Here is a 14,537-nt window from a genome sequence, read left to right on the forward strand (position 1 = left end):
CATTTCAGAATTAAATTCTATTGTTAGCAAACTATACTGCCACCAAAATAAAATATAGAAGGGGAAGGAGGAAAGGAGGTTGAGGAAAGGATGAAAACAGAAAACACAGATCTATCATTATAATGAGTACATAACTTTTGTATTTGATGTTGTCTTTTCCATCACATCCTCATGGGACACATCCCCCAGCTACTTTTATACTTTGGAGGCTTCTTGGAAGGATATTCTAGAGCACAACTGAAACAAGAGAGATCCACAATCTGGGTTGCATATAATATTTGTAATGGGAGATGAAGGTATGACCCTTGGACCAGGTAAGCTGCAGCACATATGTCATCAATTGGAACTCTGGAGAAAAAGACTATAGATGAAGCCACAGATTTGGCAGAGTATGCTTTTGGAGAGGAAGGGAGAGGAATTCCTTTTAATGTCAACAAATGAAATACATTGAGTCAACCACTGAGAAGGAATGACTTTAGACGCAGCTTTTCCTAATTTAACATTGGAGAAGGACACACATAACTGGTCAAGTTTTCTGAAAAGCTTAATGTGGTGTAGATAGAAATGTAACTGATGATGATGATGATGATCAAGTAAATGCAGGGTACATTCGCCCTTGTTTGAGAAAGTTGAGAAGAAAACTGGAAGATTTATGGGTTGATTTATGAATGATTCTACAGCCAACTTGGGGAAGAAAGAGGGATTAGTTCTCAGAGGCACTCTGTCCTTATGAAAAATTAAGTATGAAGGCTTTGGGGATAGCGCATGCAACTCTGAAATTCTCTTGGCAGAAGTGACAGTCACCAAGAATAAGGTCTTCAAAGTTAGAAATTTAAGATCCACTTTACAGCAGGTTCAAAGGGAGGGCCCATCAGGGCTGCAAAGGAATGGTAATATCCGATGGAGGGACTGGGTCTCTAATTGGAAGTCAGAGTAAGAAAGTGGCTCAATGAAAGGCCTTGAACAATCCCTAAGGGAAGTTATGGGTGTATGATTCTCTCCTATATGAAAGAGGAAATTGCAGATAACTGAATTTAGTAGTGGAATAGCTGGCACCACTTTGAAAAAGATGTGTGAGCAAGTCCAAAATAGATGGAAGGGGAGTTGAAAAAAGAGCAGTAAAATTCTCTACAGCCCAAATAACAAACTTTTTCCATTAACGTCTATAAGTGTTCATAGTGGAAGGCTTCTGAAAGGAAGACAAAATGTGTTCTACTGAAGATGACAACCTCGACTGTTGAACCATCACTGGAAATGGAGAAACCATGGAGTTAGCCTAAGGGATTGAATGTTTGGGTTACGCAGTCCCTGTGGGTGATAACGTAAATCTGGGTCCAAGCCAGAACCCAAGGTGGGTGACTTAGATGAGGCAAGAGGAAGGGACACCACTCCTCTCAAAGCCAATAAGGGGTTATGAGGATTACCTTGATCTTCATTGCTGATGCTTTCTGTAACAACTTTGGAATCAGAGGTATTGGGAGGAAGGCCTAAAGGAGACCCAGAGCCAAGGATGTGTTACAGTGCCCTGAGGTGTCTCCCCCTCAAATCCCAGGATATGAATAATCCTGTTCAAAGCATGCCTATTTTCACAAGGTGGGAAACCTTTACATTAAACTTGAAAGATATCTGTTCAGATGCTAAAGCTAAAATGCTGACCTCCTTTGACCTGCAAATTGAGCAAATACAATCTCAGTTAAAACCCTCTTTTAAGAAACTAAAAGATTTGGGCTGTAAAGTTAAAAGGCTGCTGCAACACTATAAAACACTTTTAATGAACCTTAACTTTAGCTTCTCTTGAGTCTACCAACCTGTGCCTCCATACAGCATCAATGCAGAGCTGGGCTCAGGCACACAAACCAGTAAGACTGCTAGCATACATTTACGACAGTGCTGACTACAGTCAAACTGTGCACATTAAAAATTCCAAGGATGATCTTATAACTAAACTCTAAATCTATTAATACAATATTTACTGAATATTACAAGTCGCTAGAGTCCCCACAAATGAGATATTAAATTGACACCATCAACTTACGTTTATTGGATGAACTGCCTTTTTGTCAAGCCTTCCAAGCTTTTAACCAAATCTTTGAAAATTACATCTGTGCCCAGGGAAGAGAGTTTATCCATAAATCAATCCTGTTCAGGTAAAGCGGCCGGGTGGGTTGACCACAAACTTGTATAAATCTGTAAAAGCTCTCCTTACTACAATCCTAATTTAGCTTTTTAACTCAATTAAAGACACTGGCTAGATGCTGTTGTCAATGAGGGAATCATTATTACAGTTTTCACCAAAGCAGGCAAGAACCCCCAACAGGTGAGCAATTATTGACCTATTTCTCTGATAAATACTGAAACCAAAGTATATGCTCAGATACTTGCTAATAGGGTTAACTCCCATAGCCATACCTTGATTCATCCCACATAGGCAAAATTTCTTAAAAGAAGATCCAGTATGATCAGTTTCCCACTCTCTTACTATATATGAACGCTGCTAAGCTCTATTAACAGCCAGCAGTGGCTATCCTAGTAAATTTCAAGAACACCTTTGATTCTATTTACAGGGATCATCTGTGGGAGGTCCTCATAAAGTTTGGCTTCTCCACCACATACATTCTTGCAATCAATACTTTAAATGCCTCACCCTACATAAGAATTCTTACATATCAGTTGATATCCTCTACCTTTATAAGGGCACCAGTCAGGGATGCCCACTTTCCCCTTCACTCTTTCTATTAGCCATTGAACCTCTGGTACTTTGGATCAGGAAGTATCCTTCTCTAAGAAGATATCAACGAAAAAACTCCACAGACCACCAGGATAAAACAGCAACCTTACATGTGAATGAACATCAATGGCATTTTTTTAAGTTTATGGCCTTATAGGTCCCTAAAATCAATCCAAGAGGTGGTGATCTGGTTACTTATACTAAGTACTGTAAAACACAATGGATTATAGAACTTGGTGCAAATAGAAGCCCAGGTATGAATAGGATTGTGCCTTTAAAACCTGTATTAAAGAGGTTGGAGACCATGTGTTCAGGGCTTTGACTGCTGATTGGGTAACTGTTGTTTTAAATAATGAGCTTGTAATACAAGGAATTAGTCTGATGAAGGGTGTATCCTGAAAGTGCTTACTACATTTGTATTAAAGGTTGCTGTTTTAGTGTTGTGGTCTGTGGAGTTTTTTCGTTGATTTGTTCCTGTTTTTACTACTGCAGACCTTCAGTACCTTGGTACCTGCGTTTTGTTTTTGTGTTTCTCCAAGAAGATGGAAATTAATGGGGTAGGAATCATGTTTTTTTTTCTTATTTGTGAATGACTGGCTGTTGTTAACAGAGAAACCCGAAACCTGACACTACCTGAATTATCTTCTCTTCCTTCTATTCTGCCTCTGGTTTAAAAGTTAATGTCACTAAAACATTGATGTTACCTGTTAATAGTTCTGCAGTTGCCCTGAAGCAGAGCACATGGATTTTCCACCTTTCAGAGTCTCAGGTACTAACCAAATACTTGAGCATCTTGTTAGACAGTGAAATTGTATTTATGGTAAACCTGAATCTCTGTCCTGTCTGGGATTTTCTTTTTACTTCCATACATTCTTTGAGAAAGCTGGGACTTTCTTGATGGGGATAGTATTTCTGCTCTTCGAATCATGTTTTTTCTCCAAAGTCACCAATGTGCTTCGCCATCTCCCTGTTCCTTCCTCCTCAAAATGCCTAAGGAAAATTAAAGATCTGATGATTCAGCTTGTAAGGGATAGTAAATGGCAAAAAAATACTACATCTGTCCTATCTACCTGCTGTCTGTAAATGGTCTGAAGCCCCAGCAGGCCTCCTTAAAATAAGCCCCCCAGTGAGCAAGACCTTCTTTGGGCTGCTTTAGAAGTGAGGCTGTTTAACATCACTTCTTGCACTGTGACAAGATGCTATTTACCAAATTATCCTCACACTTACATCTTTGGCCTACTATTGTGTTAGCCCATAATGCTTCACGTAAACTTTATCAACTTCATCTTAATGTGGACATATGGCACACATCAGTCCTAATCTGGGCCAACCCCCTTTTAAAAATAGATGTTAAGACCATTATATGGAAGTACTGGCATCAGAAAGGGCCAAATCATGTAGGTGAACTACTAACAGGGAGCAATAGTAAGTATTCTGTAACCTTTAAGGAGCTGCACATGAGATTAGGAATCCCGTCTAAAGACTTTTGAAGATATCTGCAGATGAGATATGTATACTCCCAATTTCTTTATCATTTCTATTTCAAGCAAAATTTCTCTATAATTTTGCAAATACTAGCAAATGTTCTGGGGTATAAAATAAGGTGTACCTCATTAAAGTTTTGTATACATTACTTTCCACAACGAATTTAAATAAGACTCATCAGATGATACATGAACATTGTTCCATTTTGGGGGATTATAAGGACCTAGTTCAGGTGCTCTCTCAGTGTCGAGTACTATGTGCTTTATATTCAACACCCAGGCTCTTTATTCATCAGCTGAGATTGTTGTATCACTGTTATTGAACCCCTGCATGACTGGCCAAGAAGGGCTTTGCAGTCACAAGCACTTGTCCATTTTGCTCACAGAGAACTAGTGATGAATTCAATAAATTCTGGGATTGCAAGTAGGTCCAATTGCTATGGAGTTTTTTTAAGCCAATTTGTGTTGAATTGGTTTCACATCACTCTAGAACTGACTCCCACATTTTGGATTTCAGATTACTTCAAATCTTCTATCCTAGACTGAGTAGTGGCCAAAACATTTGGATCCACCAAGTTTCCAATGTAACCAGACTCCACAAAGCTTCAGAGTGGAACCTGCAAGACTCTCAGAGGCTGCACCCTGACATCACCTTATAAAGTATGCTACATTTATTAGCCCTGTGGGATTTACATACACAAGCCAACACCAACATAGTCAAGCGAAATCCGACTATTCTACCGGTTCCTTAAATGATACTGTCAACTGTTTCTGGCATCAACTAGGTCACAGGCGCCTTACCTATTATCTAGCTTTAAATATTAGCTTTTACAGCATTAAGGCATGTGTTTTACCAGGTTTTCTGTTTTATTTAGCCTTCTTAAGTGAAGAATCTTACACATTGGCTGTGTGTGTGTGTGTGTGTGTGTGTGTGTGTGTGTGTGTGTGTGTGTGTGTGTGTGTGTGTGTGTGTGTGTGTGTGTGTGTGTGTGTGTGTAGATATACACCAGCGAATGTATTATCTACCTTGCACCTTTCTCTCTTTGCATACTTCTGATTGTAAATATGTACATAGTTTGGATGCTACAGATGTCATAACCTTGCTGTTGACCTTATTAATTGTTGATGGTTTAATGTCCAATTGTATTTGTTATGATGTTTGTTCTTATCAATTATTTGTTTCACTTCCTTTGTTCCTTTTGGCAATAAAAAAGAAAAAGAAAATGCACTTATTATGTCCAACAAGCCTGAGCAAAGAGAATATATCCATAGCAACTGAGTGGAAAAAGAGATCTGAATTAACTCTCTCCTTGCAGGGGGATTAAGGGTAAGGGGAGGAGACTGAGCACTGGATCCAAAGGCTAAGAGTGGCCAAAGACAGATCCAAGATGGAACCGGTAACCCATCCATCCAGGAATGGATGGAAGAGATAACATCAGATTCTCACAGTTTAGGTCTCAGTCCAACAGCACCGTCAGATCAATGTCGAGAAGTTCCCCTGCATTGCACAGATGATAGCATCACAGTATCTCAGACGCCTTCATGCCAACACTTGTTCGCAATCACTAGGATCAACCCCTACAATATCATTTGGGGATACTGTGCATGACATTACAGACCTGATGGGTAAAACTCGGGCATAGTTATAAACACACAATTTTAGGGGTGGGGTGTTTGGATTTAGTTCTGCAAACTATTACTTCAAATTGCATTTGTTAAGATGTTTGTGTGTATCAGTTATTTATTTCACTTTCTTTCTTCCTTTTGGCAATAAAAAGAAAATGCACTTATTATGTCAAACAAGCCTGAGCAAAGGAGAATACATCCATGGCAACTGAGTAGCAAAAGAGATCTGAATCAATTCTCTTCTTGCAGGAGGATTAAGAGTAAGGGGAGGAGATTATGCACTGGATCCAAAGGCTAAGAGTGGCCAAAGACGGATCCAAGATGGACCAGGTAACCCATCCATTCAGGAATGGACAGAAGAGATAACATCAGATTCTCACAGTTTAGGTATCAGTCCAGCAGCACTGTCAGATCAGTGTCTAGAAGTTCCCCTGCATTGCACAGATGATGGCATTGCAATAACTCAGAAGCTCTCATGCCAGCACTTGTTCATAATCACTTGGACCAACCCCTACAGTATCATTTGGAGATATTGTGTATGACATTGTAGACCCAATGGGTAAAACTCAGGAATGGATATAAACACACAATTTGGGGGTGGGGATTTGGATTTGGTTCTGAAACTATTATTTCAAATAATATTCTCTGGGTACCAGAGGAGGGGACGTACAAGTAGGGCCGTGCATTTCCTGCTATAATAAATCCTGCGAGTGAAACTAGCCCTGTTCCCACTTTAACCATTGGACTGCACAAATGATGACTATTTACTAGTTCTGAAGACGCAAAGGATTTGTGCTGATGAAAGAACTAGCTAATTTGATATGCAGTCCCATATGAGCAAACACCATACAACACCACACATGACAGTACTTTTGAATAACTTTACAACATGTACTTAAAAGTCATAATACTTCTTATAACTTTTACTATTAACCATACAGATTACAGCTGATGGCTAGGCATCAGACTGGAGATATCACAAACCAAACACATACAAAATCAATTAATTATAAATAAAAACATTTCTTTAAAGAGTATTAAAACTGCCGGATGTACAGTGACAGTAGGCCATGCATCACACAGCAAAGCCTACAGCTAACACTGCATGCAGCAAGTTTAATCTATGTGATATTAAAGTAAAGGTACCACTACTTTAATATCATAGCACAAAGTGGCAGACCAGATGCTGCCTCTTTGCCTGTGCAGCCATGTACCATTCACAAGTCTGCCACATGAGGTCTATTGATACTGTTGTCAGCTGGCCACCATCACTGACATCAATGATTGAAGGAACAATAGTGGCAGATGCACTATCATCATGGAGCAGCTGAGTTCCAGACTGACACATAATCATATTGAGCAAAATGCAGCACACAGTAAACATCTTGCATGTAGAACAGGGTCATTCTGAAGGGTACCCCCAGACTCATTCAGAAAATGTAAACAGGTTTTCAGTAGGCCAAACCCTTGCTTAATGAGAATTTGTGTCGGTGACAGGGCTGTGCTGAAGCTTTCCTCAGCAGCTCCCCAAGGGTTATGGACCGGTGGCATTAGCCAGGGTTTGAGTGGGTAGCCAGCATTTCCTGGAAAAGAAAAAAGGGGGAGAACATAACAAAAGATGGGGGAGTTGCTACTAAGGAAAATATTTCACAAATTATACATACAGATGTTTACATAACCGGAAACATTTGCACTTACCAACAAGTGAACATGGGGTATCCTACCATGAAGGAAGAGGCCGCAGAGTGCGCTTCTCTGACATATGTGAAAACCATGCATGTGATCAAGATGTTGGGTTGACACATTAATGATACACCCCCAAGCATCACACACTACCTGGCAGTTAATGGAATGGCAATCCTTCCAATTCTGGCACTGTTCCCCATGGTCCAGATGGGGGCTCTAATGGCAACAAGGGCACAATCGATTCTACCAAGAATGTCTGGAAAAAGTGACATCCCACAGAAGGCACTGATGGTTCTGGCTTGATCTTGAGGTGACACTGCCAGACAAACGTACTAATCCACATTGCCAAGACTACATCAAGGAACTGCTGAAATATGTTTTTGAGTTGTTCAGTACAAACCAATACAGTTTTTCATCTTGCGCGTCTTTTCCATTTGTTTACAATTAACCTAGTTGCAACTAATATTCAACAAATTTCAGGTTCAAATCTAGTTATTCAACCAAGTTCAGAGAAAGCATTACATTGTGATATACAGCAATTATGTGTTCCTGTTAACACGGCCTTACATCTCACTGCTGAAGTATTCTTGGGGCAGAAGCCTAAAAAATACCCAAAGCGTCTTCAGTTAGTCTCTGGAAGGTCCTTGTGGCAAATGCAGTGAGGGCTATAAATACCCTAGTGTCCACTGATTTAGAAAGATCATGCATCCCAAATGCAAACTCACAAATGCCCTTATAACAGCCTTGTCCACTATAAATCTGGCAAGGATTTCTTGGTCATCAAAGTTATAATGGCTTAATATTTGCCTAAACCTGCACCTCTTCTCTGATGGTCAGTGTCGCTGGATGCCTGGGATTTGGTGCGGGTGAAACAAACAGCTCACAACAAGAAATAGTCAGGTTGGCAGCAACAACAAGCATCCTTGTTTATCGCAAAGTAGAAATAAACAACTTTGCCTTTTATAAGGTGTGTGTGTGGACACAGCAGACACCCATTAAAAAAGCAATTATGAATCATAAACAAGCAGGAAATGACCTCCTTTATATAAGTTTGGGGTGCAAATTTAAGGCATTCCTTATCATTTGCATAAGTTTTTCTTAGGCTGACTAAAATGGCTGCGTCTAACACAGCTTCCCTCTATGAATCACACTGAGCTGCACTTAGCCACAGCCTGAGCAAATTCCCACTGTACATAAGTACAGTGCCTATGAATAGCACCCATCCATCTATCTGTCCACAGCCCTTTTTTCCCATTTTTAAATTAAGAACAAAAATGCTCTGGTAGCTAAATGGACTGCTGTAAAACAATAAATGAAAACATAAATAAAACGTAGGAAAAAACCCAGCAGTGCAAACATCTCAAAAACCTTTAATAAAATCGAATAAAACATAAAGCTTTCAAGTCTCATAGGATTCTTCCTCAATGTAAAAAAAAGGGCAAATGCTACACTCTTATTAATATATATAGTTTAGAATACCAGCCAGCAAACGAAAGTTGAAGAGTCAATCACATGTCTAAAGGTATTAATTGTCAGTTCAGGCATTTAAAGAAATACAAACTCTTAAGTTGTCTTTACAAATATAGAATAAACATTATTTATAAACATAACTTATAAAATGTATTTGTAAAAAATATACTAATAAATATGTATGTATGTGCATATATATATATGTATATATATATATATATATATATATATATATATATATATATATATATATATATATATATATAAAGTACATAAATATGCATATAAAACATATACATTTTATTTAATAAATGTCTTTCTCTCCCTTAATAATGGTTTAATGCTAGCACTGGTGGATAGTCTGCTCTAAAATAATTTATCCATTTGTATTCTTTGATCTCACTTCTATTAATCAAATCACCTCCCCTAATACCAACAAAAACTTTAGCTAAAATTCTAAATTTAAATGTATGTTCCATACCACAAGCATCAATATGCTTAAATAATGCATTTGTTTCAATGCACCTATGTATATCTGACAAATGTGAAGCAATTCTATCTTTTAACTTCTGATTTGTTTTACCTATATAAAATGACATACATTTATTGATAGGCTTGTAGCATTTGCCCTTTTTTACACTGAGGAAGAGTTCTGTGAGACTTGAAAGCTTGGTGTTTTATTCGATTTTATTAAAGGTTTTTGAGATGTTTGCACTGTTTTTTTTTTTTTTTTATGTTTTTACATTTTAACACATGGGGTTGTGGTGTCGCTTCAACAGTGACAATCACTGAGAGCTAAGGTTTCCACCACCGGATGGCTAGGCCTGCCACTGTTATTCTTCCACACTGCATACTCACACCTATGGCCAGTTTAGAGTGTCCAATCCACCTAGTACATGTCTTTGGAATGAAGGAGAAAAACGAAGCACCAAAAGGAAGCCCACAAGAACACAGGGAGGACATGCAGTCACCACATAGAAGATGCTCCAGCCTAGAATCAAACCAAGGAGCCTCTTGCTGTGAGACGATAGTGCTTTTTAGTCAATATTCACATTCATTCATGACAATGAGTTACTTCCGCGGTGGTGCAGCGGTAGCGTTGTTGCCTCACAGCAAGAGGTTCTCCCGTTCGATTCTCGGCTGGAGTGCGGGGAGTGCCTTCTGTGTGGAGTCTGCATGTCCTCCCCGCGGTTGGGTGGGCGTTCGAAAGACATGCGTAAATGGGCGTGCCTTTGTTGAAGATTGAACGTCGAGCTGGCACCTCAGCGTTCGTGAAAATCTACTGCCAATCATTAATGGACTGGAGTTCCACTGTGGCGTCCCCTAACTGGGAAAAGCTGAAAGACAACAATATTCATGACAATGAGTTCCACCCTAAATCTTAAATCCATGACATTCTTCCCAGCATCAGTTTAAGCACAGAAAACTGTGAAATACAGTAAAAATGCAACATGCAGACACAGAGCAAACTAAACAAATATTTAAAAACATAACTTTACATTCTCTTTACAGCAGCATGCAGACAACAATCACAGGCAAACTGTTATTTAAAGCAAGCACAATCATGTTTAAATCTCCAATGCCAAGTGATAAGTGAATCACCTTAAGTCCTCAAAAATAACAGTTTAGAACAATGCTAGCTAACTTTTTCACATAGGAATTCCTCAACTTCACTTGAAGCAAAGAGACCCAGTTAAATTAAGAAAACCAAGGAATTATATCCAAATGTTAGGGGAAAATTCCGGTCTGTTGTCATAGGTTGGTACTAGGCTATTGGCCCTAGGGCCTATACAAGCCTAGCCATAACAATTCCCTGGCTATTTCTTCCCACACTATTTACTTCCCTGGACCCCTGTCTAGCAGGGCAACTGACGTGATCCCCGGGGCGAATTATAGGTTCATAGGTTGGTACTAAAATAAACAGCAATGCAGGTCTTGAACCCAGGACCCTATACACCATAGTTGCAGTAGTTATCCACCAAGCCATCACAGAAGTACTGTCAAGATATTTTTTCCACTAGAATCTCATCACACAGAATAAAGTAAAACAGGACTGATGGCAACCAGCGGAAGGGATCTTGTTAATTCTTCCCTTTAGGCTGATTGGGATTTCTGGGATTTCAATACAGTGTAGGGAGCGCTAGTCTAGCAAAACAATCAAGGTGGTGATCTAATTCTAGGCAACAAATGCAGCCAAAAGATTGCCCCCTAGTAAAGAAACTCATTAAGGTGGATTACATTTCAGGATTAAAGTCTCTGCTAAAAGATTCCACTGTGATACAAAACAAAATACATATACAATATTAAATACAAGTTAAATTATATAAACTATTTAAACACATCATATGTTAACAGCCAAACAGGTCAACATCATGAGCATTTAGGAAACTCAGTAAATGTATTTCCTGGTACTTATAAAATTAGACTACCTTTCTAACAATTCTCAGTGGACTTTTCTGTACATTCCCTGTTAATGAGATTCCATGCATTCAGTACCTTCTTATTCCTTCATATTTTTTCTTCTCAACTTCCCAGAACCTGTCTAATGGCTCCTTTACCTGCACCTAATCATCCCATTTACTGCTGATCAGGAAGTCTAATCAGCACATTCATTCCTCCTCTGACAGGGATCGGGTAGTAGGCAGAGGGCTACCTTCAGCTCCTGAAGAGCAGCCTACCTCATCCCTTCCACAGGCAAACTACTGACTTGCAACTGCGGACTAGTCAAGAGCAAGAGACATGCATGTTCTCCATGGCCTGGATCTGAGGAAAGTTCCAGACTGACAGTGCAGTCTAAACCAGTCATTTCAAGTAGGCAATACACTCAGCCACCTCTAGGTTCATGGGCTTAGCAGCTTCTGCTCCCCAAAGGATGAGTGAGCTGACAACTGCCTCTCAAGTTCATCCTCTGTTATTTGTGACACCAATCAAACACAGATTGTTTTGGCTGTAGTCGGGGCTCCTTTCCTCTGCCCCACGTAGATGGATTATCTCATTATTTATTCTGAATGTGTGCAACTGGCAATAGTAATAAACTAACATGTAATATTAATGAAATATGATCCTAAGTATGTGATCAACTGTAACAAAACATTACATCTGCTTTATTAAAAATGTAGACAACCAACCTGCTTGTAAGTGTCGGCAATAATTTCATCTTGCTGAAATTCATCAGGAACCTCCACTTTCACAAGAAAACGTGCCAAATATGCTCGTTTCTTGAGTTTACTGGTTTGTTGAAGCAGCCAGTACAGTACTGGATGAATAACAGGTTTACTTCCAAGGACAATACCCTGACGAAATAAGCTCCTATTGCAGAAAGGAAAAGAAACATAAGCTCATTGTAGAATCTAAAATGAAAACATTTAGGTTATACTGCAAAGTAAACCAAATCACATATGCAGTTATACAATGGCACTTAAAACAAGGGAACAACTGTGAGATAGTGAGTGTTAACAGTGCAAGAAACCAGATGCATGCTTATCTTTGTTTATGGCACTACCGCTTGACTTATTTTCTAGCAATACCTGCAGCACAGAGGTATGTCATTTATGCATTTTGACATCTGATGTGCACACCTGCTTATACACACAGACATAGATATTTATCTACCTATTTGTGGTTTCTCTAGAAAGATGTCTAACTTTATGATCTGGTGTAGCAGGAGACTCATTCAGTGTAATGACTCCTGGTATTTGAGTACAAGTTAATATGAAAATTGCAAGCACTGGCAAGGATGGTTTCATTTATCTTGATGTCTTATGACTTGGATAAATCTATTGACACATTTTTGTCCAAATACTTTCTCTTTAATCTGTCAGGTGATCCTTCATTCACAAATTCAGCATTACAGAATACATATCAATGATAAACATTCATTTTTCATAATATCTTATCAACTGTGATCTAAAACTTGACCAATCAGAATTGATAGATGCACAGGTAATAACGCATTCATTAAATATTATTTTATGCATTGTGTATTCCTTTTGAAAACAGTTGTCAACTTAATTTTCTTCTCTCACTGTAATGACTACTGTGATGAATCTCTGTTTTAGAACACACATACTATATACTTTAGATGTCACCTACACAGGAAGAGCTGCAGAGAAGCTCTAAAGTCCATTTATATAATGACATTATCAAGGTTATTTTTTAAACAATGTCATCATGTAACAGCAATAACTTAGATGTGATTGTGTGGAATATAGGATTTACCCATGGCTAACTTGGTTTGATCAAGCAGGTTTCACCTTGGTTATCAAACCATACCACCTACGGGCAAATCCTGCACTACTCACACCCAAACATAAGTTTTTTGCTAAAATATATGACATTTACCATTCAATTAATGTTAAAGGCAGGAATGCAACCTCCATGATCCCAACTTCCTAAATCAACTCACTTGAGAGACTGCAGTAGTGGCAAACTGTTTTTTTTCACCATTTCAGGGTGTTCCTCTTACAAACAGGTAAAGGGAGTATGCAGGTACACTTTGCTATTACTGACTTTCTGCAAGTTTGTTGTTCAAGAAATCTAACTCATCAAATTTGCTATTGTGGTATTAGGCTGTGAGTACTCACAGTGGATCCATTCATCCAGAATGCCACTGCCCATGTAAAGATATAGCACTGAATAAATTCACATATGGCTATACATGTGACATTTCCCTTACCTTAAAATATTTTTTATTGCCGGACAGTCCACACGCATGCACATATATACTCATACATAGAGAGCAGGGCTAGCTACTTTGTGGTGTCAACATTGGCACTAAGTGATGGTCAATGCTGACGTGACACCATGACTCCCATGTATAAAATGGCAAACAGGGGGTTGATGCTGAGATATATGTATATATACATATATATTTATATATTTTACACACAAGGACACATCTTCACAGCCACAGATACATGCATATGTGTATGTATGCATAAACACACACAAACATGTGGAGTCACACATGCACACACATGCATATTATTCTAGGAACACGTTTATAGGTCAAAGTAATTTAGCTGAAACAACTTTCACTGAAAGTAGACTTGTCTCTTTTCTCAACTGTTGTGTGACCTCAGGGTGGGTAAGGCTGAGGGTACAGTGGTGTTCCCCCACATGGAAGGATGCAGAATGGCAAAAAGATTTACCTCTGAGGTTCACCAAAAGTTGTTTCAGCTGGTTTTTATTATTTTTTTTTTTTTGGATCAACTGGCACTTTGCTGTGTGTATTATATGTAATAAAATCAATGCCTTCTCAGACATTTCATCTGGTTCATACAGCCAATTTCTACACTTATATAATATGCATAGGCATTTTACCTTTTTTTTTTTAAAACTACATGCATATACCCAGTATTCCCAGCTGAAGTATTAATTGATCTACTTCTCCAGCCAACAACGTCCTGTCTCCAAACATTCATCAATTTCCTTAAGTTCAACTGACACAGCACCACTCAGCTGGACTGGCAGACCATTCCAAAAGTGGAAATACTCTTTCTGTAAACCAGTTTAATCTACTGTTAGTAAAACAGTGATTCCCC

General features: G+C 38.8%; 1 protein-coding gene across 1 annotated transcript in view; it reads right to left on the reverse strand.

Moving 5' to 3' along the window:
• Window positions 1-14,537, reverse strand: part of IFT81 (intraflagellar transport 81) — a 2,787,102-nt gene that overhangs the window by 2,290,097 nt on the left and 482,468 nt on the right. The window contains exon 4 of the mRNA XM_044068648.1: window positions 12,123-12,303. Coding sequence (XP_043924583.1) covers window positions 12,123-12,303 — 181 coding nt within the window. The remainder of the gene's footprint in view (window positions 1-12,122; window positions 12,304-14,537) is intronic.

Source organism: Protopterus annectens, chromosome 4.part0 (assembly GCF_019279795.1).
Source record: "Protopterus annectens isolate FY-2018-M chromosome 4.part0, PAN1.0, whole genome shotgun sequence".
In the NCBI taxonomy this organism is placed as follows: domain Eukaryota; kingdom Metazoa; phylum Chordata; order Ceratodontiformes; family Protopteridae; genus Protopterus; species Protopterus annectens.